This window comes from Peromyscus maniculatus, chromosome 3, assembly GCF_049852395.1.
Source record: "Peromyscus maniculatus bairdii isolate BWxNUB_F1_BW_parent chromosome 3, HU_Pman_BW_mat_3.1, whole genome shotgun sequence".
Taxonomy (NCBI): domain Eukaryota; kingdom Metazoa; phylum Chordata; class Mammalia; order Rodentia; family Cricetidae; genus Peromyscus; species Peromyscus maniculatus.
This window is the reverse complement of record NC_134854.1, coordinates 142,108,577-142,133,010: the sequence shown is the minus strand read 5'-3', so window position 1 is coordinate 142,133,010 and position 24,434 is coordinate 142,108,577. Positions and strand designations below refer to the sequence as shown.

Below are 24,434 nucleotides of genomic sequence, written 5' to 3'. Positions count from 1 at the left end.
TTGGCTTTGATTGGATCAAATGTTTAGCCTGTAATACATGCTCTTAACCCAAAGCCAATCCAGTGGTTTTAAGTGGGTTCCTTACTTAGTGTGCCACAAGGCCTCCAATAACTAGGCCTTGCTACAGACATCACTGGCTGCCAGCCATCATCTGGAATAACTTTCAGATACAAGGTGAAAGGATTTTATGCATATAGTATGTGAAAAGTATAAGAACCATTTTGAAAATAAGCAGTTGGATTCATGAAAGCAGAATTTTTCTTCATTTCCTTCACTTTTCTAATGTTAAGTCCCTAATCTGTTTTGTTTTCTTCTTCTATTAATTGATAGAATGCTCCATTTTGGAAATGTTAAAATGAAATTAGGAAATTGGAAAATTAAATGTAAATGTTATTTTTATTTCTTCTGGTACTATTTATTGTGCTGTCACTGGTGGACAACTGTAAACACTTCCTATGACACAGTGAAGTCTGTCACTACCTTCCCAGTGGTGTAGGTTCTATGATTTTGTTGTCACTGTCATTCATTCACCATTTCCTCTGGACCACTTTTCCTCCACAAACACTAACTACTCATAGCTCCACGGAGGGTGGGTCCTTCTGCGCTTATCTCCTACCCATGGTAGTTTGTCGATGGGCCTACTTTGTTTTTGAAGCAGAGTCTTGCTAAGTTGGCCTTGCTGCCCTTGAACACACTCTAGTCAGGCAGGCTTTGAATTGTGGTCCTCCCAGCTCAGCCTGGGACTGCAGACCTGCACAGTTCTTTTTTAAAGGATATTGGTTTGTTTTTAAGACAGGGTCTTACAATATAATAGAAACTGACCTGAAATTCACTGTATGAGCCGGATTGGTCTCAAACTTGTGATTCATTCTTCTTTTATAGCTTCTGGGGTACTGAAATTTCATTTCAGGTGTGTGCCACCACATTGGGAATTGATTTCAAGTTTTTGAGGAACTTCCATACAATTTTCATAATGGTTATTTCACTGTACCAGGATTTTTTTTTGTCCACATCCTCACCAACACTTGCTATCTGTTTCTTTTTTATTATAGCCATTATAAGAGATGATATATTTCTGGGCAGTGGTGGTGCTTGCCTTTAATCACAGTACTCAGGAGGCAGACACAGGCAAATCTCTGTAGTTTTGAGGTCAGCATAGTTTACAGAGCAAGTTCCAGGACAGCCAGGGAGATAGAGGGGGCGAGAGGGGGGGGATTCTAAGAGGTGTTATTTTATAGGTTTGATTTGCATTTCCTTGTACTGTTGAATATGTTTTCATATATAGATAAAGCTATTCCTTTTTCTGTTGAACACTTGCCCCATATAAAAGTCGGTATTTTGCATTTTGTTGTGTAAAATATCAAATCTTTTGCTCTTTTACCCCACTACCAAACCCCACCTTCTTTGAGATGGATCTTTTTGAGTCTTGTTTGGACTAGTCTTGTAACATGATCCTCAGACTTCAGGCTCCATGTAGCTGGGACTGTGTGAGCTGTTACCCAACATCCTTTCCCGTCTTTAATTTTGTTCTTCTTAGTGAAATGAATTTTTTCTTAATTTGCCTATTGACTTTCTTTCAGGTTTATTTTCTGGTTTGCAAGTATTTTCTGCCGTTTTTTCTGTAGGATTCTCTTTACTCTGTTGTTTGGCATGTGCCATTTTTTTTTAGCTTGATTAAAATCTCTTCTTTGTAGTGAGTTCTTTTAGCACAAAAATTAGTTGCTTATTGTTAAGGAATTCTTTTCTTTATGTTATCTTCTGGTAGTTTGATAGTTTTTCGTTCATTTAAATTTTTAATATATTTTGTTTATTCTTTTGTATATGATATGAAAATATAGGTCCAAGCCCATTGTTCTTCATGTAGATTCAGTTTTCCAGTATTGTTCACTAAGAAACTAGTCTTTCCTCACTTTGTGTTCCTAGCATCTTTGTAAAAGTTAATTGACTCTAACTGCAAAGACTTGTTTGTATGGTGTCTATTCTGTTCTAATGATGGCTATTTCTGCTTATATACTATGGACACTATAATATTTTGGTTAATGTATATTTGCAATACAGTTTGAAATCAGAAAGTGTGAATTTTAAATTCTATAAATACAAATGTAACATAAAGCAAGTAAAGAAATATTTCATAGGTTGGGAGAAAATATTTAGACAATGTATAAGAGATCTGCCATTAAGAAAAAGATGTCCTAAACAATGATAGTGCTAGAAACAGGAAAGACCAGAGACCATATTAAAAGAGGTTCAACCTTGATAACCAAGAAGCTGCATTTTGGAACTTTAATGGACTGGGCTGAGAATGTAGGACAGTGGTAGAGGCTTACTTTAGCATGTGTGTAGGGCTCTGGGTTTCATGTCCGCATTCCACCCCACCCTTCAGAAAAGTCCCATACTTGAGAGACTGTGTCTGGTTAGTGCTAAGTGTTAGTTGATGTGGTGACATGTGGCATATAGTCAGATATTCCCTATGAGAGAAAATTAGTAAAGATATACCGTATGACCTAGTAGTTTGGGTTCTGAACTTATCCTTTGGACAATCTCTTGCATAGGTCTGTTACTTTTTACCTAATAGCATTGTTTGTCATAGCAAGAAAAATGAAAAAAATCTAATTGTCTATCACCTTGAGAATGTATTAAAAGTTTCATTCATCATTTAATATTATAGTAAAAATTGAAGGGATTAAGAAAATCCATCCCACTTTCACTGATAACTCTGAGTTTCAGATAACATATGGAAAATACATAGTAGTTTCTTGGGAAATCTTAAGAAATTAGAAAATGTGTAATCTAATGAAGCATCTATGTACGTCTAACAAAATTGTAAGAAAAGAATTTTCACTTTATTTGTTTGTTTGGAAGTAGATCTCACTCCTGTATATGAGACTGACCCAGAGCTTACTGTGTAGCTTAGGCTGGCCATAAAATTATAGTAGTCCTTCCTCACCTTTGCAGATACTGAGATTGTAGGCATGAATCATTGTACCTGACAAAAAGAAGGCTATTTTAGACATAACATTGGAGTTCATACACTTTAGACTACTCACAGTAAAGGATAGAGTGATAGTGTGTGAGAGAGTGTGGCACAGAGGAAGCTGTGGTAATAGGTAAGAGATTTTGTAGATGAAGTTTTTCTGGTCCCACCTGGCTCACAGCCACTCAGATCCAAATAAACACACAGATGCTTATATTGATTAAATTTGTTTGGCCTAAATGGCTCAGGCTTCTTGCTAGCTAGATATTACACTTAAATTAACCCATAATTCTTACTTAGGTTTAGCCACATTTTCCCAGTTCTGCCTTCACATTTTGCTTCTCATGGCGGTTGCTGGCAGCATCTCCTGACTTTGCCTTCCATTTCCCAGAATTCTCCTCTCTCCTTATCCTGCCTACACTATACTTCCTGCCTGGTTACTGGCCAATCAGTGTTTTATTTATCAATCAATCAGAGCAACACCTTCACAGCATACAGAAAGACATTCCCAGCTGTAGCTAGAGTTTTCCTGCCTGGCCCACAGTCAGGACAAATCTCTTTCACCCGCCAGTCCCACAGCCGCTCAGACCCAACCAAGTAAACACAGAGACTTATATTGCTTACAAACTGTATGGCCATGGCAGGCTTCTTGCTAACTGTTCTTATAGCTTAAATTAATCCATTTCCATAAATCTATACCTTGCCACGTGGCTCATGGCTTACTGGCATCTTCACATGCTGCTTGTCCTGGTAGCGGCTGGCAGTGACTCCTTCTGCCTTCCTGTTCTTTCTTTTCTCCTCTCTGTTAGTCCTGCCTATACTTCCTGCCTGGTCACTGGCCAATCAGTGTTTTATTTATTGACCAATCAGAGCAACACATTTGCCATATAGAACATCCCACAGCACTCCCCCCCCTTTTTTTTTTCAAAAAGGAAGGTTTTAACCTTAACAAAGTAAAATTACATATAATTTGGGAATTTGGGCATAGCTTCTCTTACTACTTTCTGCTGGAGGAGGGCGCTGTATCTTATGGGGACACAAAGAAAATTTTAGGATTATGGAATAGTCCATGAGGCTGTATTGTCTGAGCCAGTTGCCTTGAATCCGATCTGGACATTGGATTATCTGGGCCAGTCATCGGAGACCTTTCAGGGGGTCTTGGCTGGTCAAACCTGATGTATCTTAATCTGGAACAAATCCATAGCCTCTGGCTTTCTGTGGGAACAAAAGCAGAGCCTCCTTTCCAAAGCAACACATCCTTACATCCAAATTTTTAAGTCAAAGTATCTTTAAAATATACGTATTGGTTTATTTCAACATCTTTCACAATCAAATGTTTTTCTGTAGTTAAAAATCCCAAAGACAACACAATCCAGATTCTCTGTGTAATATTCATCTTTACTTGGCTTATTTTTTATATTAATTTTGTCTTTTCAAAGACTTTATTTTTTAAAACTATGTATTTGTTTATATAACTATATATCACCTTTTTTGTCTCTTTCAAGCCTATTTATATTTTACACACATTGTAAACTATTGCATCTGAATCTGTCTTATTGTGAATCTATTGCTTTAAAGTGCAGCATTTGTAAGACTGAAACAGCACAATGGCTGCTGCCTCCGCCCACCTCAGTTTCCCTACATGGCGGTGGTACGTTTACCGCCAGCTCTGGGAGTTATCGTGGGTCTATGCTTTTATCCAAGCAGCATGTAGCCCAGAAACCTCTTTTTTTTGTTTTGTACTAGCAAAGGCTAAATCTACCACGCACCTTAATGTGCCACTTGCAGAGGCCTCATTCCCGCCATACTGCAGATCGAGCGCTCACGCTAGGAACCCGCCAGTAGCTCAAACCGGCAAGCTGCTGCTCATTTGAGAGAGACAATTAGGAAGCTGTTTTTAGCTCCGTTTTAGAATCTTTTTTTCTTTTTTCTTTTCTTTTTCTTTTTCTTTTTTTTTTTTTTTTTTTTTTTTTGGTTTTGGTTTTGGTTTTGGTTTTTCGAGAAGGATTTCTCTGTGTAGCTTTGTGCCTTTCCTGGAACTCGCTTTGGAGACCAGGCTGGCCTCGAACTCACAGAGGTCCGCCTGCCTCTGCCTCCCAAGTGCTGGGATTAAAGGTGTGCACTACCACTGCCCGGCTAGAATCTTTTTTTCTCAAGTTCTAGGTAGAAACTCTTGCCAACTCATTGGGTGCCATTTGTAGTTAGAGTTTTCCTGCCTGGCCCACAGTCAGGACAAATCTCTCTCACCTGCCAGTCCCACAGCCACTCAGACCCAACCAAGTAAACACAGAGACTTATATTTCTTGCAAACTGTATGGCCGTGGCAGGCTTCTTGCTAACTGTTCTTATAGCTTAAATTAGTTCATTTCCATAAATCTATACCTTGCCACGTGGTGCGTGGCTTATCGGTGTCTTCACATGCTGCTTGTCCTGTCGGTGGCTGGCAGTGACTCCTTCTGCCTGCCTGTTTTTCTTTTCTCCTCTCTGTTAGTCCTGCCTATACTTCCTGCCTAGCCACTGGCCAATCAGTGTTTTATTTATTGACCAATCAGAGCAACACATTTGCCATACAGAACATCCCACAGCACTCCCCGCCTTTTCTTTTTTCAAAAAGGAAGGTTTTAACTTTAACATAGTAAAATTATATATAACAAAACAATTCTCAAGGAAGAATTATAGTTACAATAGCTAGTCTATTTATAATAGTCTATTTGTATTTGGTACAATTAAAGAAGAAATATTCCATATTTGTGAGTCTAAGGCTTCATATCTAACTTATCTTTTATCATAACTAAGGAAATTATACCTATCTAGTCTTCAACTACATCAGAGACCTCAGAAGGATATACTATTACCTGAGAAATGGTAGAAGGATGCAAGCAAGTTTCAGAAGTCTTTCAAGAGTAGACAGAGACAGCTGGCAGCCTGGACAGTCATCCAAAATTCTCTGTAAAGTTGGGACATCTCTCTTCAGCCCATAGGCTTAGAGTCTCTCAGTCACATCTCTCTGTGTCTTGTAGAATGTCTGGCAGATTTCTTCTGTTTCTTCCACTAAGTTCCTAGCCATTTATATCATCATTTTCATACACATATACCATAGATATCACCTATTGCATATTTGAAGCATTTAATACAGATGCAATGATTTAATACAGGTGCAATGATATTTCAAAAACATATCTTACTTAACTAGCCAACTAATATTTCAGTACATTGATGTCAAGAGAGTGCTTCTGTTTTTCAGGCCTGAGGCTTCAATTGATTACTTTATCATTTCACAGCCTCCTGTGCCTTTCTTTTATTCTGTAATTTCATTGTATGCGCTAAAATATATTTCCATTAGAAAATTGCAGCATTATTGTGTATAGTTTCCTATATTGGTACATAGGAAAAAACTGGAATTATTGAAAAAGAATTTGCATCAGGAACATTTTGTTGCTATCCAGATACTCCTTTTTGGGCATGACATATAAATAAACATCTCCCTCTGGTGCATACATGAAAGCTTTGTCTTCCTGTCTATCAACAGGCAAGTGAAAGACCAGAATAAGAAGGTAGCCAACCTGAAGCACAAGGAGCAGGTGGAGAAGAAGAAGAGCGCACAGATGCTGGAGGAGGCCCGGAGAAGGGAGGACAGTCTCAGCGACAGCTCTCAGCAGCTGCAGGTCAGAGCCCCGAGTCTGAAGGAGTGCATGTCAAGATCTGCTCCCCGTTGTCTGCTGTCTGCTCTTCCTCTGTCTTCTCCTCTTCCTTCTCTTTCTAACCATGCTTGCTGCCTTCCTCTTAGACGACCTGGTTAGCCAAAAAGGAATGGCTTTTAAATAGAAAGGCAAGGTTTATTCCACAGCTATGTGAGGATACCTCAGCGTAGAAGGAGTCATCTTGCTTCAAGGTGTTCACATTTAATGGTAAGTTCAATGTCAGTTTATTGAGTGTGTTACAGAAAGCTTCAGGGCTGTCAGTACAACTGTCTGCCAATTCCATTCATTAAAGTGTGTTGGTAATTTCAGAGTGTGTGTTTGTGTCGGTCTTCCTTTGTCCATCTTACTTTGTATTTTCCTCCTATTTTTCTTTTTCTTTTAAAGTTTTAAAGTTATTATTATTATATAACAGCGTTATATAATAATAGTTATTATTTTATGTGTATAGGTCTTTTGCCTGCCTGTATATGCACCACTTTTGTGTGCCTGGTGCCCTCAGAGGGTGTTGAATCCCCTGATACCAGAGTTACATATAGCTGTGAGCTACCATGTGGGTGCCGGGAATGGAACATAGTACTTTGGAAGAGGTGCCAGTTTTCTTAATCACTGAGCCATCTCTTTAGCCTCCCTCTTTTTATTTTTTTAAAGGTATGCACCATCCTTTTAATTTTTTAAAAATATTTTTATATGTATGGATATTTTGCCTGCATGGCTATCTGTACCTCATTTGTACCTGGTGCCTGTGGAAGTCAGAAAAAGGCACCAGATACCATGCAACTGGAGTTATAGATGGTTGTGAGCTGCCATGGGGGTGCTGAGAATCAAGCCCAGCTCTTTTGAAAGAACAAGAGCCCAATTATTCACGTTAATTAAACCAGGCCTAATCACAATAGTAGCAGCTATAGTGTGGTAAATGCCGATTAGCTTCGTAGTCTTTATGTTAGGCCTAAAGCAGTTGGGGAATTCAGTGCAAAATCACTAAAGTGCTGTAATGGCCAGCTTCCTAACTGATGCAACAGTGATTTTAATGCCACATTTCCTATGTCTGTAGGCTGGCCCCATTTCTCGTGGCCATGATACTTTAGAAAGAAGGTTTAGGTTGTAGAGTATGCCAAGCATTTGCTGAAACCATCTACAGCCCACTGCTGCCACCTTCCTTTTCTGTCCTCTCAGCTTTCCTGAGGTGTGGCAGGCACACCGTGCAATTCACAGTTCCTAACCACAGCGCACATACATTATGTAATACTGCCAAGGTGTTGAGATGAGGAGCCGCATGGCTGCGTGGGTTGATACAGTGGGGGTAATCTCAGAGGTCAGAAGAGAAAGTGGGCTCTCCTGAAGCTTGAATTACAGGTGACTGTGAACCGTCCAGTGTGGATGCTGGGATCTGAACCCAGGTGCTTGTAAGAGCATTATGTGCTCTTAACCACTGAGCCATCTCTTTAACCCTCTTAGGTTTTCTTGACCTGGGAGGGCATAGTTTGGCTTCTTAGATCTAGGTCCTTGCTTGTCCAGTTTTTCTGTCATATAGTCTCCAAAATTCATCGTTGGTAGAGCTTTGGAATAGCTTAAATATGTATTTCTGTACAAAAGACTTTACAAGACTTATTATACGATGAATATTTAAAGTTTTTTTAAAAAACACTGTCTATAGCATCGAACTGTAGCAGGAATCTTAAAAGTTCTTATTAATAAAATCAAACCTGAGGCGAGTTATTGGGGTCCATGCTGGTAGATCAGAGAGACAGAACAAGCCACAGCTATCTCACCTCGCCGGATCCTCAGTTGGTCTTATCTCCTCAGACTGGAGGCCTCTGAGTTCTCATCCGGAATGGGTCTCAGCTGAATTACTGCTCAAAAGCCTGAATGCTTAACCAGGCCAAATGCTTAACCAGCCAAAAGCTTCTAGTTTCTGGTCCTCACGCCTTATATATATCTTTCTGCTTTCTACCACCACTCCCTGGGATTAAAGGCTGGCTTTCTGGGATTAAAGGCGTGTCACCATGCTTGGCTATTTCCAATGTGGCCTTGAACTCACAGAGATCCAGAGGGATTTCTATCTCTGGAATGCTAGGATTAAAGGTGTGAGTGCCACCATTTTCTAGCCTTGTATTTAGTGGCTGTCTGTTCTCTGACCCCAGATAAATTTATTAGAGTACACAATATTTTGGGGAACACAATACCACCACATCGAACTGTTTTTTAATTCCAGTTGCTGTTCACCAATACAGGACTTGAGTAGTAAAAGTAAGGTTCATGCTAGTTATTAGTTGTCCATCTCCCTCCCTCCCTCCCTCCCTCCCTCCCTCCCTCCCTCCCTCCCTCCCTTCCCTCCTTCTTTCTTTCTTTCTTTCTTTCTTTCTTTCTTTCTTTCTTTCTTTCTTTCTTTCTTTCTTTCTTTCTTTCTTCTTTTTTTTTATTATACAGGAATTTAGTTCTCAGTTCAGTTCTGAAGCATTTTCTCTAAGCTATGTTTAACTTAAATTTGTTTAGTTTAACTTAAATTTGATGATTCACATTTCATGCAGGCTTTTAGGTATCTTTGGTAAACAATTACTGAGTACTTTTTATAACAATTGTGCTTAGGGTTGGAAGGACACAGTGATAATAAGAAATGTTATTTCCTGTACATGAACACTAGATATACTTATTAAAATTTTTTGTTGCAGAATATGACAAAAGATCTAGTTTGATACAATTACAATAATTCTAGTTATAGTAATTGCTTTGTGCTATTACCATATTTTAGTGAAGCTATATTTGAAATGTAGATGATATGGATATTTTGTCTTAAATATGGACAGTAATAACAGAGAGAAAATGTGAATAGTTCTTGAAGCATTTCTTTTCTAAAATTTATGTTAGTCTCATGAATTATATTTTATTATTTAATGTGTATAGGTGTTTGGATTGCCTCTATGTCTGTACACGAGAAAAAGGTGCTGGATTCCCCAGAACTGGAGTTGTACATGGTTGTGATCTGCCATGTGGGTGCTGGGAATCAAACCCTGGTTCTAACAGCTGAGCCATTTCTCCAGCCTCATCTCATGAATTAGAAGGAAATTGGATTAAGTTTACATGAGCACTTACTTGTAGTCAGTTTGAATCAAACCATTTAAGTGGTTAGACAGAAATGAAAAATAATAACAAACAAAAAGCCATAAACTCATTATTCTAGTCTTAAACAAAAGTATGAAATCACAGATTAACAGATCAACAAACAAAATGACACATACACAGTTACAATAAAATAATTGTGATTAGATAGAATACAGTTAACATTAGAGTGCATGGACAGATAGAACACAGTTACATTAAGTGCATGGACTGATAGAACACAGTTAACATTAGAGGGCATGGGTAGATAGAACAGTTATATTAAGTGCACGGATAGATAGAACACAGTTAACATTAGAGGGCATGGACAGATAGAACAGTTACATTAAGTGCATGGATGGATAGAACACAGTTAACATTAGAGGGCATGGACAGATAGAACAGTTATATTAAGTGCATGGATGGATAGAACACAGTTAACATTAGAGGGCATGGGCAGATAGAACAGTTACATTAAGTGCATGGATGGATAGAACACAGTTAACATTAGAGGGCATGGACAGATAGAACAGTTACATTAAGTGCATGGATGGATAGAACACAGTTAACATTAGAGGGCATGGGCAGATAGAACAGTTACATTAAGTGCATGGATGGATAGAACACGGTATACATTAGAGGGCATGGACAGATAGAACAGTTACATTAAGTGCATGGATAGGCAGAACACAGTTAACATTAGAGTGCATGGACAGGATAGAACAGTTAAATTAAGTGCATGGATGGATGTAGCAGTTACATTAGAGTGTATTCTTAGTAGAACAGAGAAGATTGTCGTAGGGGAATGCCAAGAGGTCATCAGTAAAGCTTGTGCAGACTTAGGCTCACATCTTTCCTTGTTTTAAGAACTGATCAGCAGAGAAGGAGACTTACAAATACAAAGCTCTAAATAGCTAAAGTCAGGAAAACTGTGGTCTGTAGGTTAACAGGGTGATCTAAAATTTAGCAAAAACAAAAGAATCCTGATATGACTTAAGAAATGTCAGAATTGCATTTTAATTCAGGTTATATAAAGTATAGATCATATAAGGATCAGTTCTTCCTCAAAGCTTTATCTTAAAAGAAGCCATAACAGTATTTCATTTTGCTTAAGAAACTTGTTTCACTTGGCGACTTCTAGAGATGAGTAGATGGGGAAAGTATGACTATAAATAAATAAATAAATGTAGGGGAAACCGAAGTTTTCCTTGTAGAGGGAGCAAAGATAGAGACAGATAGATGGGACCAGAGGGTTGCAAAAGTTCAGTCCTTGGGATTCTCTTTAGTTTTAATACAATCTGCAAGTGTTTCTTTGTGATTTCCTATCTTTCAGTATCTTTCTTCAGTTTTGATAATAGTTATAAAACTATCTTATTAATCTCTTGTAAGTTAGCAATATTATCATTTCTTCTCTTAGCTGCTTCTAAATTTTATTTAAATAGACTGCACATTTATTTTCTTAAATCCATTGCATAGGACTTCTGCTTTAGAATGCAAAAATATCCAACTTGGAAATACCCAATGTTCCCCATTTTCTTTTCAAATATTTACAAATTAAATTATCATAATCATTAGATATAAAAACAACTAGAGTACCAAATAATGTCCGTCCCCCCCAGATATTTCCCTGTTTTTGAATTTCTGTTCTCTATTTTAATATATTTTTTCTTTCCTGAAAATATCAGTCTTCTCTTCTGGCTGTATTGTGTTTGCTTTATGGGAGTTGCTCTCTCCTCTCCCTCCCCATTATGTGCTTTTTTATGGGAGTAGCTCTTTCATAGTCTGGCCCCCACATTGGTTCTTTCCACAGTGTCTGCTTTTCACCTTGTCCATTTGTAAAAACATACGGGAGCTCAAAGACCCTGAATGCTCACCATTTATTTCTACTTGCCTGGCTGTGATAGACAGTAGGTTTCTCTCCAACCCACAAACAGGCTATGTTGTCCTGCTTCCCTAAGAGTTTGGATCTCCTGGGAAAATCAGGGTAACACTTTGCCCTGTTGTTCTGAAAGGAACAGATAGGTTTAATGTCTTGTATCTGTTTGTGATCAAGTATTCTTAGAATTTTAAACTAAAAGGGGAAGGTGCATAAGCAAGAGAGATGAGACAGAAAATATGTAGCTAGCTCGTGAAGAAGTGGCAGGAGGAGGAGTCCAAATGCTGATGACAGTGCCTTTAGTCCATTATCTTCATGGTGGCGTGCAGACAGACCTGGTGCTGGAGACAGAGCTGAGAGTTCTACATCTGGATCAGCAGACAGCAGAAGCAACTATGTGTCACACTGAGTGTAGATTAGGCAAAGGAGACCTCAAAGCCCACTCCCACAGTGACACTTCCTCCAACAAAGCCACACTTCCTATAGTGCCACTCCCTATGGGGGCCATTTTCTTTCAAACCACCACACATGCTGTCTTACAGTTTGTAGAAGGCAAGGAGACAAGAACAGAAATAAATTTATTTGCGAGGCAGCCTTGGCGCCAGGGGAGTGGGGGAAGTGGAGGTTGGGGAATGTGGTTAGGTACCAACTTGCCTCCTTGGTTGTAGAAACAACTTTTTTTTTAAGTCTAATGGAGGAAAATGACATCTGAAATTATCCCATTCTTGAAAGAAAGGAATCCGGGGTTTCTCTGGAATGTAAAACTCTGACTCATTCTGGGTCTGACCATTTGTTGCTTCTTGGTCCATTCTTTTGATAAGTCTAGAATGGGAAACTTTTATATCTTTTTCTTGGTCAGCTTTAACTAATGTTTCCACATGCCTGTCAAAGAGGTTCATATTGCAACTGTAAACAAAGGTAACGGTTTATTAGGAAGGGGCACAGGTACCTCTTTAAGAACATCTTCTTCCCTGCTACTTGCCAGGGCTTCAGCATAGCATCAGGAAGCAAAGTCTAGTACTCTAGAGGGACCGGTCTCGGTGACTTGTGCAAGGGAATTGCTTAGGGACCTAACACTCCTCTTAACTTGCCCGAGTGACCTTCAGTTAAGCTGCCACAGGCTTTGACCTAATCACCTTTGAATATGGTGTGCCCCTCTTCCTTTTTTTAGGAGATGAGAAATTCATTGATAGCTTCCAATTTCGCTTTCCCATCTCTCTTAAAGTAGTCACACGTTTATGTCTTTTACTCTGTGGTGTTCTTATTTGCCTTTGCTGAATAAATGTTGTTGGCAAAGTAGGCTAATCCAGTGATAGGAACCAGTGGTATGTTGTTAGTTCTGATGAGTATGTAATACCAATTGAAGTTAAACTGCAGATACTGCTCTTGTTTTAAGTGTTTGGAAGTATTAGAAGATGGTAACACATGCTCTTTCACTGTTCTCAAATAGCTGTTAAGTGTTTGTGTGTGTTACACAGTTCTTTTCCCACCTACCCTTTTTCTACTAGGTTACCAATTTAATAGTTACTGGTGCTATTGAAACGACTTACTTGGAATGTAGCTCAGCTCAGTGGTAGAATACTTGCCTAGCATATGCAAGGACCTGGTTACACCCCAGCCTCACCAAATAGGTAAACAACAGTAATAAATTGATTAGCTCCACATATTAGCCTACATATTTTCTTTGTAGTTTTATTTTTAATAAAGAAATAATCATTGTTTCTGTTTAGGTAGTATAATCTGATGTTTATTATATGCATATGTTGTAGAGTAATACATATCTTCACATTCTTACTTATTTACAATAAGAACATTTAAAATCACCCTTTTGCAATTTTTAGATCTGGGTATGATGGCCCATTACTAGAATCTCATCATACTACACATAGGAAGCTGAGGTTGTAGGATTGAGAATTTGAGGCCCAAGAACCCAAACTGAGCTAGCAACACAGACAGCCTTACGTCTTTTATCCCTGTTGTAGGTGGTGAGTGTGTCTCATCCTATTTGTGGGTGTTGGACTTAACAATCTGACACAATTAGCTAACCACCCACAGAGGAAGGACAAGGTTCTGGAAATAAGAATCCTTGTTGAGTTACCTACCTTAGATTAAAACAAAACAAGGCAAAATGTTTCTCATATAAATGCTATCATCTACTTCCATGAAGTCAGCTTTTGAAATCCTATGTGTTCATTTTACCTTTATGTGCTTATTAGCTCATTGCAGTTAACCTGATGTCCTTTGGTGTCATCTTCATTATGGAACACAATCTCTCTTTCTCTCTCTCTGTGGTTTGGTAGTATTACCACTATGTATATACAGCACGTTTTCTTTTTTCATAAGAAAAAAATTGAGCTTAAAGACCATTTTATTAGAGTTTTGAAAAGATATTGGCAGTTGCCTAGACAAGGGAGACAGAAAAGAGGAAAATAGAAAGCCATCTGAGTTAGGCTGTCTTAGAGAACTTTAATTTTTAAAATTATTATTGTCGCTGTTGTACATGTCTGTGTGATGAGGTGAGGCATTAGCAACGTACCATGTGCCTGTATGGAAGTCAGAGGACAACTTTGTGGGTTTAGTTCTTTCTCTCTACCTTTTGGTGAGTTCTAGGGAATTGAACTGAAGTCATCTAGCTTTACTGGTTGAGTCACTTCACTGGCATGAAGATGGCATATTTTCTTTACCCATTCCTCTATTAATGGACACTTGGGTTGATTCTTGGCTCTTATTTAGCTATATGCCATTACATGGTACCATAGTAAAGTAGCCAAATAAATGTTTCTTCAATCTACCAATTTCCTTTCATTTAAATACACAAGCGTGGAACTGCCGAGTCATTTAGTAGTGCAGTTTTTACTATTATGAGGACCCTCCATCTGTTTGCCATATTATGTATAAGAGACAGTGTCCCTGTTTACGTCCTCATGAGTATTCACTTCCTGTGTTTTCTATAGCAATCGTAGAGGAGTGAGATCGCTCTTTGTGGTTTATTATATTTCCCCAATGATTTGTGATATTGAGGATTTTGTTTTCAAAATCACGTGCCATTTTTATGTTTTCTTTTAAGATATCTAAGCATCTCTTTTGTTCTGTCAATGAACTGGATTGTTTTCTTGCTGTTCAGTTCTTACGTATTTTTGGATATTAGCACTTGTCAGATTATAGTTGAAAATTTTCTCTCTTTTGTAAGAGTTACTTTGGCTCTTTTGATTATTTGTTGTAATGCAGAAATTGTTATTTATTTTCTTAGGTAATTTTGTCTGTCTGATTTTGCTCCTATTGCCAGAGGTTTTGAGGTTTTTATTAAGGGAAAAAAAATAAAAGGCAAAAAACCTTTCTCCAATCCAATATCATGAAGCTGCCCCAAGTAGTTTCTTTCTTTTGTTTTATTCTTTTTTTTCCTCTTTCCTCATCTTTTTTGTGACAGCATCTTACATTGTAGTTCAAGGTGGCCTTGAGACCCACCTGCCTCAGCCTTGTGAAGACTGTGTATGTGGGAGTTACCACACCTGGTTTTAGCTTCAGTTCTTTAATTCATTTTGAGTTGACATATACTAAGATAAGGGCTTGCTTTAATTCTTCTTTGTATCAACATCCGGGCAAACCTTGCTACTCATTTTCATATCTTAATATAAGACAATACTGTGTTCCAAATCCACTGTAATTTTTAAGAGTTTGAGAATAGTTCAGGCAATCCATGGTTCCATTCTTCTTGGCCTTTCCTTGTATCTTTCCTACCCTTGTACTGTCTTAGGTTCCTAAAGATTGATTATATGGATGGGAAGTTACATTTTAAACTCCTGGAGCTTATTACTTGCTTAACTAAATTGTTCATTCATATCCAAACAAGTCACACACGTGTAGTTATTTTCCATTTTTTTCATGAGAAGAAGATAATGTTTCACTTTCTGGAAATGTTAGGAAGCATCTTCATTTATAAAAAGATGTTTTTTAGAAATTGTCTGTATGATTGAGTCTGTTACACAAGTGTGACTTCCTGAAGGAAGAGAGTGTTGTGGAACTGACTCGAAGTAGAAACTCCATCAGAGCTGATTTCAAAAGCTGAGTTTAAGCGGTAGTTTTTAAAAACAGTTTTAGATTTTTAAATAGTTAGCCTCTTACTACTTATGCCGTCTAACACCAGTTGCTTCCTTCTCTGTTGCAGAGAGCAAATCCATCATGTCTGTCTTGCTTCACTAACTTGATCCTATGCTCTTAGTGATAGACTTCAGCTTCCTTTTCTTCTCTTCTTCCCTTGTTCACTTCTTTACTCTACGGAGGTATCTTTCTGGCCTTAATTTGCTTCTGGCGAGAAGGATGTTTAATAATCAAATAGCTCCTCCTTGATGCATAGGCCCTTCTGAGTTCTGGTTAACCTCCTTCACGAGTCTTCCTCGTTTTCCAGGACAGTCTCCGTAAGAAGGATGACAGGATTGAAGAGCTGGAAGAGGCACTGAGAGAAAGTGTGCAGATAACTGCAGAGCGTGAAATGGTGCTGGCACAAGAGGAATCAGCCAGGACCAGTGCTGAGAAACAGGTCTGCGATTTTATGTAGCAGTGGGTAAACACAAGGTAAAACCAGTGTAGTTGGGTGAGCCGGATGTGCTGACTGCTCATGGGGCTTCAAAACTACTCCACCAAGTATTATTTCTTAGACTTACAGAGTGACTAAAATATAACTGTGCAAGGGTTGGCTCATGTTACCGTTGAGATCTCTGAAGTAATAATTTAGGGGTGATTCATAGATATTTATGTAGTAAAAGCTAGTAAAATATGTGACTGACATAACATGCAACATGTCTGTTTGCTACATGACTGCAAAACCCCAGCTTTGGAGGTGAATGAGAGAACATAAACATGTCTCAGTTAGAAAATAGTTTCTTTTATATCTTTCATTCAAAGAGCATTTAAGGTTATAAAAAGTTAATAGCATATTTGAACAGCATAGATATGGTAGCGTTCCACTACCAGATTACCCTGTCTCAGCCTTGTGTTACTTGAAAGGTTCTGCCACTGCTGCTCATGGAATCTGTTTTATATGCTTCTGCTTCTCTTGTTAGATCTCTTTATGCTTGCTTTTGACTCTTTATTAGAAGGAATAAATAAAGATGGGAGCTATAAATGAAAGGAACAGGTTTATTAAATAAAAACTGGCATCGTAGTTCCTGTTTTGAAAATGTGACTCTAGGTTTTAGATCTACCTAACACAGATACCAGAACATTTAATTTTTATAGCACCCTGCCCCTTGTGTATATGAGAGACTAAAATTCTTTTTTTAAATAATATTTCTTTCTTTTTTTTTTAGATTTTTTTATTATGTAAACAAAGTTCTGCCTGCATGTACACCTGCAGGCCAGAAGAGGGCACCAGATGTCATTATGGATGGTTGTGAGCCACCACGTGGTTGCTGGGAATTGAACTCAGGACCTCAGAAAGAATAGCCAGTGCTCTTAACCTCTGAGCCATCTCTCCAGCCCGAGACTAATAAATTCTATCTAGGTGTCTTAGTTAGGTTTCTATTGCTGTGATAAAGCACCATCAAAAGCAACTTGGATAAGAAAGGGTTTATTTCAGTCCATGTCACAGTCTATCAATGAGAGAAGTCAGGCCAGGAACCCAAACAGGGCAAAGGACCTGGAGGCAGGAGCTGATGCAGAGGCTATGGAGGGGTGCTGCTTTCTGGCTTGCTTCCCCCGGCTTGCTCAGCCTGCTTTCTTATAGAACCCCGGGACCACTTGCTTAGGGGTGGTACCACCCATAGCGGGCTGGGCTCTTCCGCATCAATCAGTAATTAAGAAAATACACTATATATAGGGTTGCCTACAGGCAAATCAGGCATATGTTTCTCCTGAGGGTCCCTCTTCCCAAGTGACTCCAGCGTGTGTCAGTTTACATAAAGCTAGCCAGGACACCAGGTAAAGAGAGTCCCGTGACATGGTAGCAAGAGACTAGTGGGAAACCCCTGCTGAGAAAGAAGCTGCTGTTGCTGGGCATTCAGGCGATCAGATGGTAAAGAAGTGTCCACTTCAAGGCAGATCTACCGTAGTAGGCACCTCATAGAGGCCCTAGCTGTAGTAGCTTCATTAATAGCTTTTAGTATTTTAGTGTTCCTGAATGTCTAACAGTGTTTATGAGATTGGGTATATCAATATTTGGAGGATATATGTTTATAATTGTTCTGTCTTCTTGATTGACCACTTTATTCATAACTAATGATGTTCTTTGTCTCTTTATTAATTTTGACTTGATGTCATCTCCCCTTAGGAGCACCTGATTTATTAGGATTACTGTCTAATGAGCCTCAGCAATCACACTGTCTGACTCCCTAGCTAGGGTTACGGGCATGTGCCGCCTACTACTCCCAGCGTCATTTTTACCCTGGCTTCTTGGGGTGGAGTGAGATCCTTATGCCCACACTGCAGCTACTTGACTGACTGAGCATTCCTCCCAGCCCCCTGCCCTCCTCTCTCTGATTTTGTGTTAGTACCATCCACCTCCATTTTCTTTCCAGCTAACTTGAAATGCACATAACTAAGGACATATTCTGCTTCCATGGAATGAAACTTTATTTACTCCTTAAATTTGTGACCCATTACTTAAAATGTGGTTTACAAAATGTACAGCTTACTCTTAAAACAAGATGCTCACATTTACCAGCTCCTGAGATAAGTGCCTTGTTCATGCTATTGTTTCATCACCGAAACAACACATCTGGGCAGAAAACGAGCCTCTGTGCTCACTTGTCCTCTACAGAGCAGTACAGAATGGTTTCATTTCTTAAGAGTATGAGATCTCTCTGCTTGAAGTAGCGTCCCTCTTCTTAGCACTAGTCTGGAGGGATCCTACTTCTGTAGAACTTCTATGGCCTTTCAGGTCTGACTTTGTGTCTTTGTAGGATTTTGAATAGTTCCCTTCTCTTACCTGTTTTGTAACCTGTTTTAATATATAATATATAATATAATTGTATAATATATAATAGGTATTGAAAATACGTCCGCTGTTTTCACTAGTATAATATGAGCTTCCTGAGTGCAGGAGGTGTGTCTGTGGACTATTGTGGCTTTGATAGCAACAACCTGCTGGGTAATCACTGGTATTAAATGAACATCTAAGTGGCTTAATTCTATTTTAATAATGAATGAATGAATGGAATTTTATTCTGACCTCTGTGCCTTTACATCATCACCTGCACTCTTTCCTCAGCCCTCAATGTGATTTTTAAGAAACTTTCCTTAGAGTTCCCCGTGTACTAGTGTATGGGATCCTGCATACTTATAGGAAACGTGTCATACAACTTAAACATTACCTCAAGACTAGTTCAAACTGCTACTTCTCTACATTTAATAACTGTCTGAAAATTTGTGGGAAAAGAAAGGAGTCATTTCATTTTAAACCAAAAGACTCCCTTCAAACGTTGAGCCTTATTATAACCCGTGTGTGTGTGTGAGAGGGGGGGGGGGTCTGCATGCCAGCCTGTGTGTGCATGCATGTACATAGTCACATGATACTTGGGAGTTCCCTTTCTGCATTGTAAGACATTTAATTAATTAATTAATTAATTTATTTTTAGCAAAACAAACTTCTGATAAGGTAAAATGATTCACTTTGAAACTACGTTGTATTTTGTGTAAAATCATATTTATAAAGTTATTTTGTAAACAGTTTTGAAGTAATAATTGTCATCTTCATATTAAAGAACAAAAATATATCTTAAGAGTTTCAATAAAATTATTAATAAAAGATAAAACACTCCCAACCATCTGTAAAACTAACAAGTACAAGGGCAACAGCATGATTTTTAAATATCATAGTATTAGTAATGCTGAAAGATATAACTCCCTGGTAGAAATGTTGAGGACATTGTCAAATGAAAACAGTGTTATGAAAGTACAGAAATTGAATATGTACTAGATAGTGCGAATGGGATTATGTAGAATTTAAACCTCTTTAAGTCAGTGGCATAATTTTTTAGTATGGTCGACGTTCCTCATTGTATGTATTATAGGAGGATAAATCTGTGAATCTGTAGATTCCTTCACATGATCTTCTGTTTCCTTACTGCTCTTAAAGTTTATCTTCATGTAAAAACAAGACTTAGATTAGTCACGTTTTAGCCATTATGACTCCCTCTGTAACTTTGCCAGTTGGGGTCAGTATGTAGCTACTGCAACAGTTCTAACGTTCCAGAAAGTAACCATATGAGATAGTAGAACCTAACTCTCAAAAACTCTGATTTGTATCTAATAGTATTTTTTAAGTATGCATTTAGAATGATGTCTTGTTATCATGCTTTCTTTTAAAAGTATTTTTGAAACTAATAGCTTATGTCTTCCTTGACATTCAGGAATTATTTATGCCACCAAATTTGGGCTTGAGTTTTAATTTTTCATTGATATTTTCTAAAGTTGTAATCAAATGAAAAATTAACTTGCGGTGGACTTAAAGTAAAAGGTTGGTACACCTTTTACTTTAGGAATTGTCCCATAGAGATAATTGCTAGAAGCTATTGACGTTCTTATGGTACATGTAGCATACTTATATCTACACTGTGTGAGAGACCTTTGTACGAGAGAGTATCTGGGGAACCTCCAGCATTGGACATATGCTCTGTTTATAATGAGTGCTTGAGAGTTTTGGATCTTATTCTTTTATTTCCTATGGAGTTTAATAGACTCAGTTACTGATCATGGCTGTAGTTATCCAAGGTACAGTAATAGGTGAGCCCTGGGAATTGGGCAGCTTCTCACTGGTTTCTGTATGTAGTGATGCTGTCTTTATGTACATCATATTGAATGTTTTCACTGGAAGGATTTTCCTAGAGAAATGTGCACAGTATAATTTGTCCTACCCAGTAGGTAGTTCTTGTATGTGTTACATCCTAAATTATAGTTTGTTAATTATTTCTTTCTCTTTAATAAACTGTTAAAATTGACTAGAGGTTAGTGTGAAGTGTATTGGATCAAAGATCAAACAGTATGAATTTTATTTTTTGCTCTTTTTGCTAGCTGTGATTTAGTAAATTCCCTAACTTCTCCAAGCCCTTCTTTTAGATGGAAGAAATCATTCCCTTCACAAGCATCCACTCATGTCTCACACTGTGATAACCTGTAAAGGCTCCCTTCAAATGTTGAGCTTTATTATGGCCTCTGTGGTGTGTGTGTGTGTGTGTGTGTGTGTGTGTGTGTGTGTGTGTGTGTGTGTGTGTGTGTGTCTGTCTGCATGGAAGGCTGTGTGTACATGTATGTACATACTTGATTTTGGGAAGTTCCCTTTCTTGGGTTGTCAGACATTAAATTCCATTTTTTTCTTCTGGCAAAGTAAACTTTTGATAAAGTGAAATGACTAATTTCGTTTTCCACAGTTTGTTTACCTGAGTTTCTTCCAGGTTCCAGATGGTAGAAGGAGAGAACCAACTCCCACAGGTAGTCCTCTGACTTCCATATGTATGCATGATTGCCCCTCACCAAATCGGGGGCATTATTTTTAATTAAAAAATAATAGTTGCTATGCCTTTGTTAGTGATATTTGAGAAAGAAACTGTGGCCTGGTATTTGCATTATTTGTAACCTTTCTTCCAGAAGTACAGAGAATTACAACCTTTTTATTTTGCTTGAACCTTGTGAACTTGTTTTGTAGCTGGAAGTTTCTCCGGTCCCCCCTCCCCCATCTTCCCCCCAGCCCCCTGTGGTCCCACAGCCTCTTATGAAATAATCACACAGATGCTGAATATTAATTGCAAATTATATGGCCGTCTTGCTAGCTAGCTCTTATAACTTGACTCAACCTATTTCTATTCATCTATATGTTGCCATGTGGCCATGGCATTATTACCAGTCTGTTGGCATCTTATTGCTCCTTTGCTGGCAGGCTGGCCTCTCTTGGATTTTCCCTCCCGGCTCCATCCTGCCCTGCCATAGGCCAATGCAGATTTACTTATTAGCCAATGGAAGTAACACATGTTCGCAGCATACAGAAATATACCCCACAGTATTGTTGGTTGCTGATTCAACCAGATCATAGGAGTTACTTAATCATACAAACAAATGAGCAAAGAAAAGCCAGTCTGCTGAAACAATAGTTTGCAGTGCATTCATTCATATGGTTTCATTTTTTGTTTGGTTGTTATGTTTCCAAAAGTGACTTACATTGAATTGTCATCAATTAAACGTTTTCCTTCTCATGGCTTCTTTCCAACTGTGGTGACACAAGTCTTGACAATAGGGTGATAATTGTTTTGAAAAATGTGTGCTCAGGTTTTATTGATGGCTGCCTTTTCAAGTTTTACTTGGTGCTGAGTGATTATTATAAGATTTATCTACCTAAGTCCTCTAACTTGATTAAAAAAGAAGAAAAGAAAAAAAAAAAAAGAAGAAAAGAAAAGGAAAACTGGGGTTACCTGTAAAGAAGCATTTAGCTTACATTGACATGTTTTCTATTTCTTTTTAAGGTTGTCTTTAGTTGCAGAAGATTTATGACTGGGAACATGAAAGCAGCACAGTGAAGGTGTGGCCAACCAGTGACAGTTCTGCCTCTCCAGCCAGTCTCAGCTGTGCGGATGCATACAGTTCCCTGGCTGTTAGAGAGATACTGTACTTTAGAGAAGGCTAAAGTCTTTTACAAATTCTTCACCTGGTTGGCATAGTCATTATTTTAAGTATCATTTACCAAGTTCTATTTTTGTCACAACTTATGGCAGTGTTGATTTAATGGTGAGATGCAGAAATCTACCAAGATTTAAAGTTGTATTATGAAAGGTGGTTTCTTTAGGGCTGTTGTCCGTGATTCATACTTTGGGTCCTTTACAGATGTATCTGATGGTCTGAAGTCTGGACTTCATAAGTCTCGTCCTAAGTTGGACTAGTATCTGCTACCATTAGTATATGTCTAATATTCAATTGGGATTTCTTGAATAGAAGTTTCAGTGAACAGAATAGGAGACAGAAATGTTCTTAAGTTACATGTACCTTTAGATGAATAGTATAGATAGGAAGATTAATCTCTTTGATGGCCTCTCATTTATTTTGAGGTCCTGATCCATTGTGTCTAGTGACTCTCTTCAGATAAATTTGCCAAGGTAAATCCTCCATCATTGTCCTGGATATAAGCCCTCCGTGGTGGAGCTCTGCCCTGCCAGGCTGTGCTTGATTAACTTGACTCCAGTAACTTTCATCTCTCCTATGTTTGCCCTCCATGTCATTAGACTTCACAAGTACTTCAGCATGAGTTTTTCATTTTCTTTCTTTCGATTTTTAAATTCATCTGTTTATTTTACATCCTGGCCACAACCTCCCCCCATTCTCCCCTTCCAGTCCCTCTCCGCCATTCTCTCCACCCCACCCCACCCCCAATCTTCTCTTCCATCTCTGTCCAGGAAAGGGCAGGTCTCACATGAATATTAACAAAACATCAAGTTGCAGTTGCAGTAAGACAAAGCACCTCCCCATGTATTGGGGCTGGGCAAGGAGACCAGTATGAGGAATAGGGTTCCAAAAGCCTGTAAAAAGAGTCGGGGACAGCCCCTGTTCCCACTGTTAGGAGTCCCAAAGAGGACCAAGCTACATAACTGTAACATGCAGAGTGCCTAGGTCAGTCTCATGCCGGCTCCCTGGTTGTGGGTTCAGCCTCTGCAGCCCCTGTGAGCCCAGGTTAGTTGTGTGAGCCTTCCCATGGTGTCCTTGACCCCCTGGCTCCTACACTCCTTTCTCCTCCTCCTCTTCAGGATTTCCGAACTCTGCCTAATGTTTGGCTGTGGGTCTCCACCTCCATCTGTTTGGTGCTGGATGATGTCTCTCTGATGACAATTGGTCCAGGCACCCTGGAGGAGGTTCAGTTTTTTTCATTTTCAACAGATGCTCATTGGCCTTCTACCCTGGGCCAGGCCCTGACACACATCTTAACCTTCTTTAATGTGAAGTGTTTGTTCTTCACCTTGGCTGTTAGTTATAGGATTCTTATGTGTTTGTTCCTATTGACCTTCAAGCTCTTACATTATCACATTCTTAAGAAAAGCCTGGCTTCTTCAAGGTTCATGGCATTCAACGGTAGCTTGAAAGTTTTCATTGAAGACTTAATGTAAATATCTATATCATAACCATCTTTAACTTTGTTTTCTCAGTTTCTTGGCCACTGGCTTTTGCTCGCAGTGTATTTCTTCATCCCAGCCCAGGCATTCTAAACCTTGGTGGGTTTTTTTGTTGTTGTTTTTTGTTTGTTTGTTTGTTTTTCCAAGACAGGGTTTCTCCGTGTAGTTTTGGTGCCTGTCCTGGATTTCGTTCTATAGAACAAACTGGCCTTAAACTCACAGAGATCCGCCTGGCTCTGCCTCTGGAGTGCTGGGATTAAAGGTGTGCGCCATCACCGCCCGGCAGCTAAACCTTGTTTTACTCTAGGCTGCCTTCACCATTCCCGTTAAGGCACTTTCTCTCATCACAGTGTGTCCTGCCTTGTGTTCCTGATGTGCTCCTTTCTCGCTCCCTTCTGACTGCAGTTCACTGGCGAGTTTTGCTTCATATCAGTCCATTAGTCTTGCTTTCACTTCTCTTCTGTTCTGCTTCAGTTTCTTGCCTATCATTCTAATAATTAAGTTTTAAATCCTTGTTCTTCTAATTAGATCCCTTTGTTAGCCTCCTGTTAGCATCACAGATAGGGGTGAACTCTCTTAACACAGGCCAAGATCCTTCTTTGTCTCTTCTTCCCTTTCTTGTCACCCTGGCATCCTTATTTCCTTTGTTTTGGAGCTTCTAATATTTTGATGATTTAACTTCATCAGAGTGTGCTTTCTTGTCA

At 38.8% G+C, this 24,434-nt stretch overlaps 1 protein-coding gene across 10 annotated transcripts in view; it reads left to right on the top strand.

The window, feature by feature from the left end:
- Erc1 (ELKS/RAB6-interacting/CAST family member 1) overlaps positions 1-24,434 on the top strand; it is a 332,548-nt gene that overhangs the window by 143,191 nt on the left and 164,923 nt on the right. For 6 of the 10 annotated variants that reach the window (XR_013050121.1, XR_013050123.1, XM_076567798.1 and 3 more), the window contains 2 exons: positions 6,504-6,639; positions 16,053-16,184. Coding sequence is in view for 6 of the 10 variants with exons in the window: in XM_076567798.1 (XP_076423913.1) it covers positions 6,504-6,639; positions 16,053-16,184 (268 nt within the window). In the remaining 4 variants the exon portion in view is untranslated. The remainder of the gene's footprint in view (positions 1-6,503; positions 6,640-16,052; positions 16,185-24,434) is intronic. The other 4 variants (XR_013050122.1, XR_013050124.1, XM_042273983.2 and 1 more) reach the window with 1 other exon arrangement.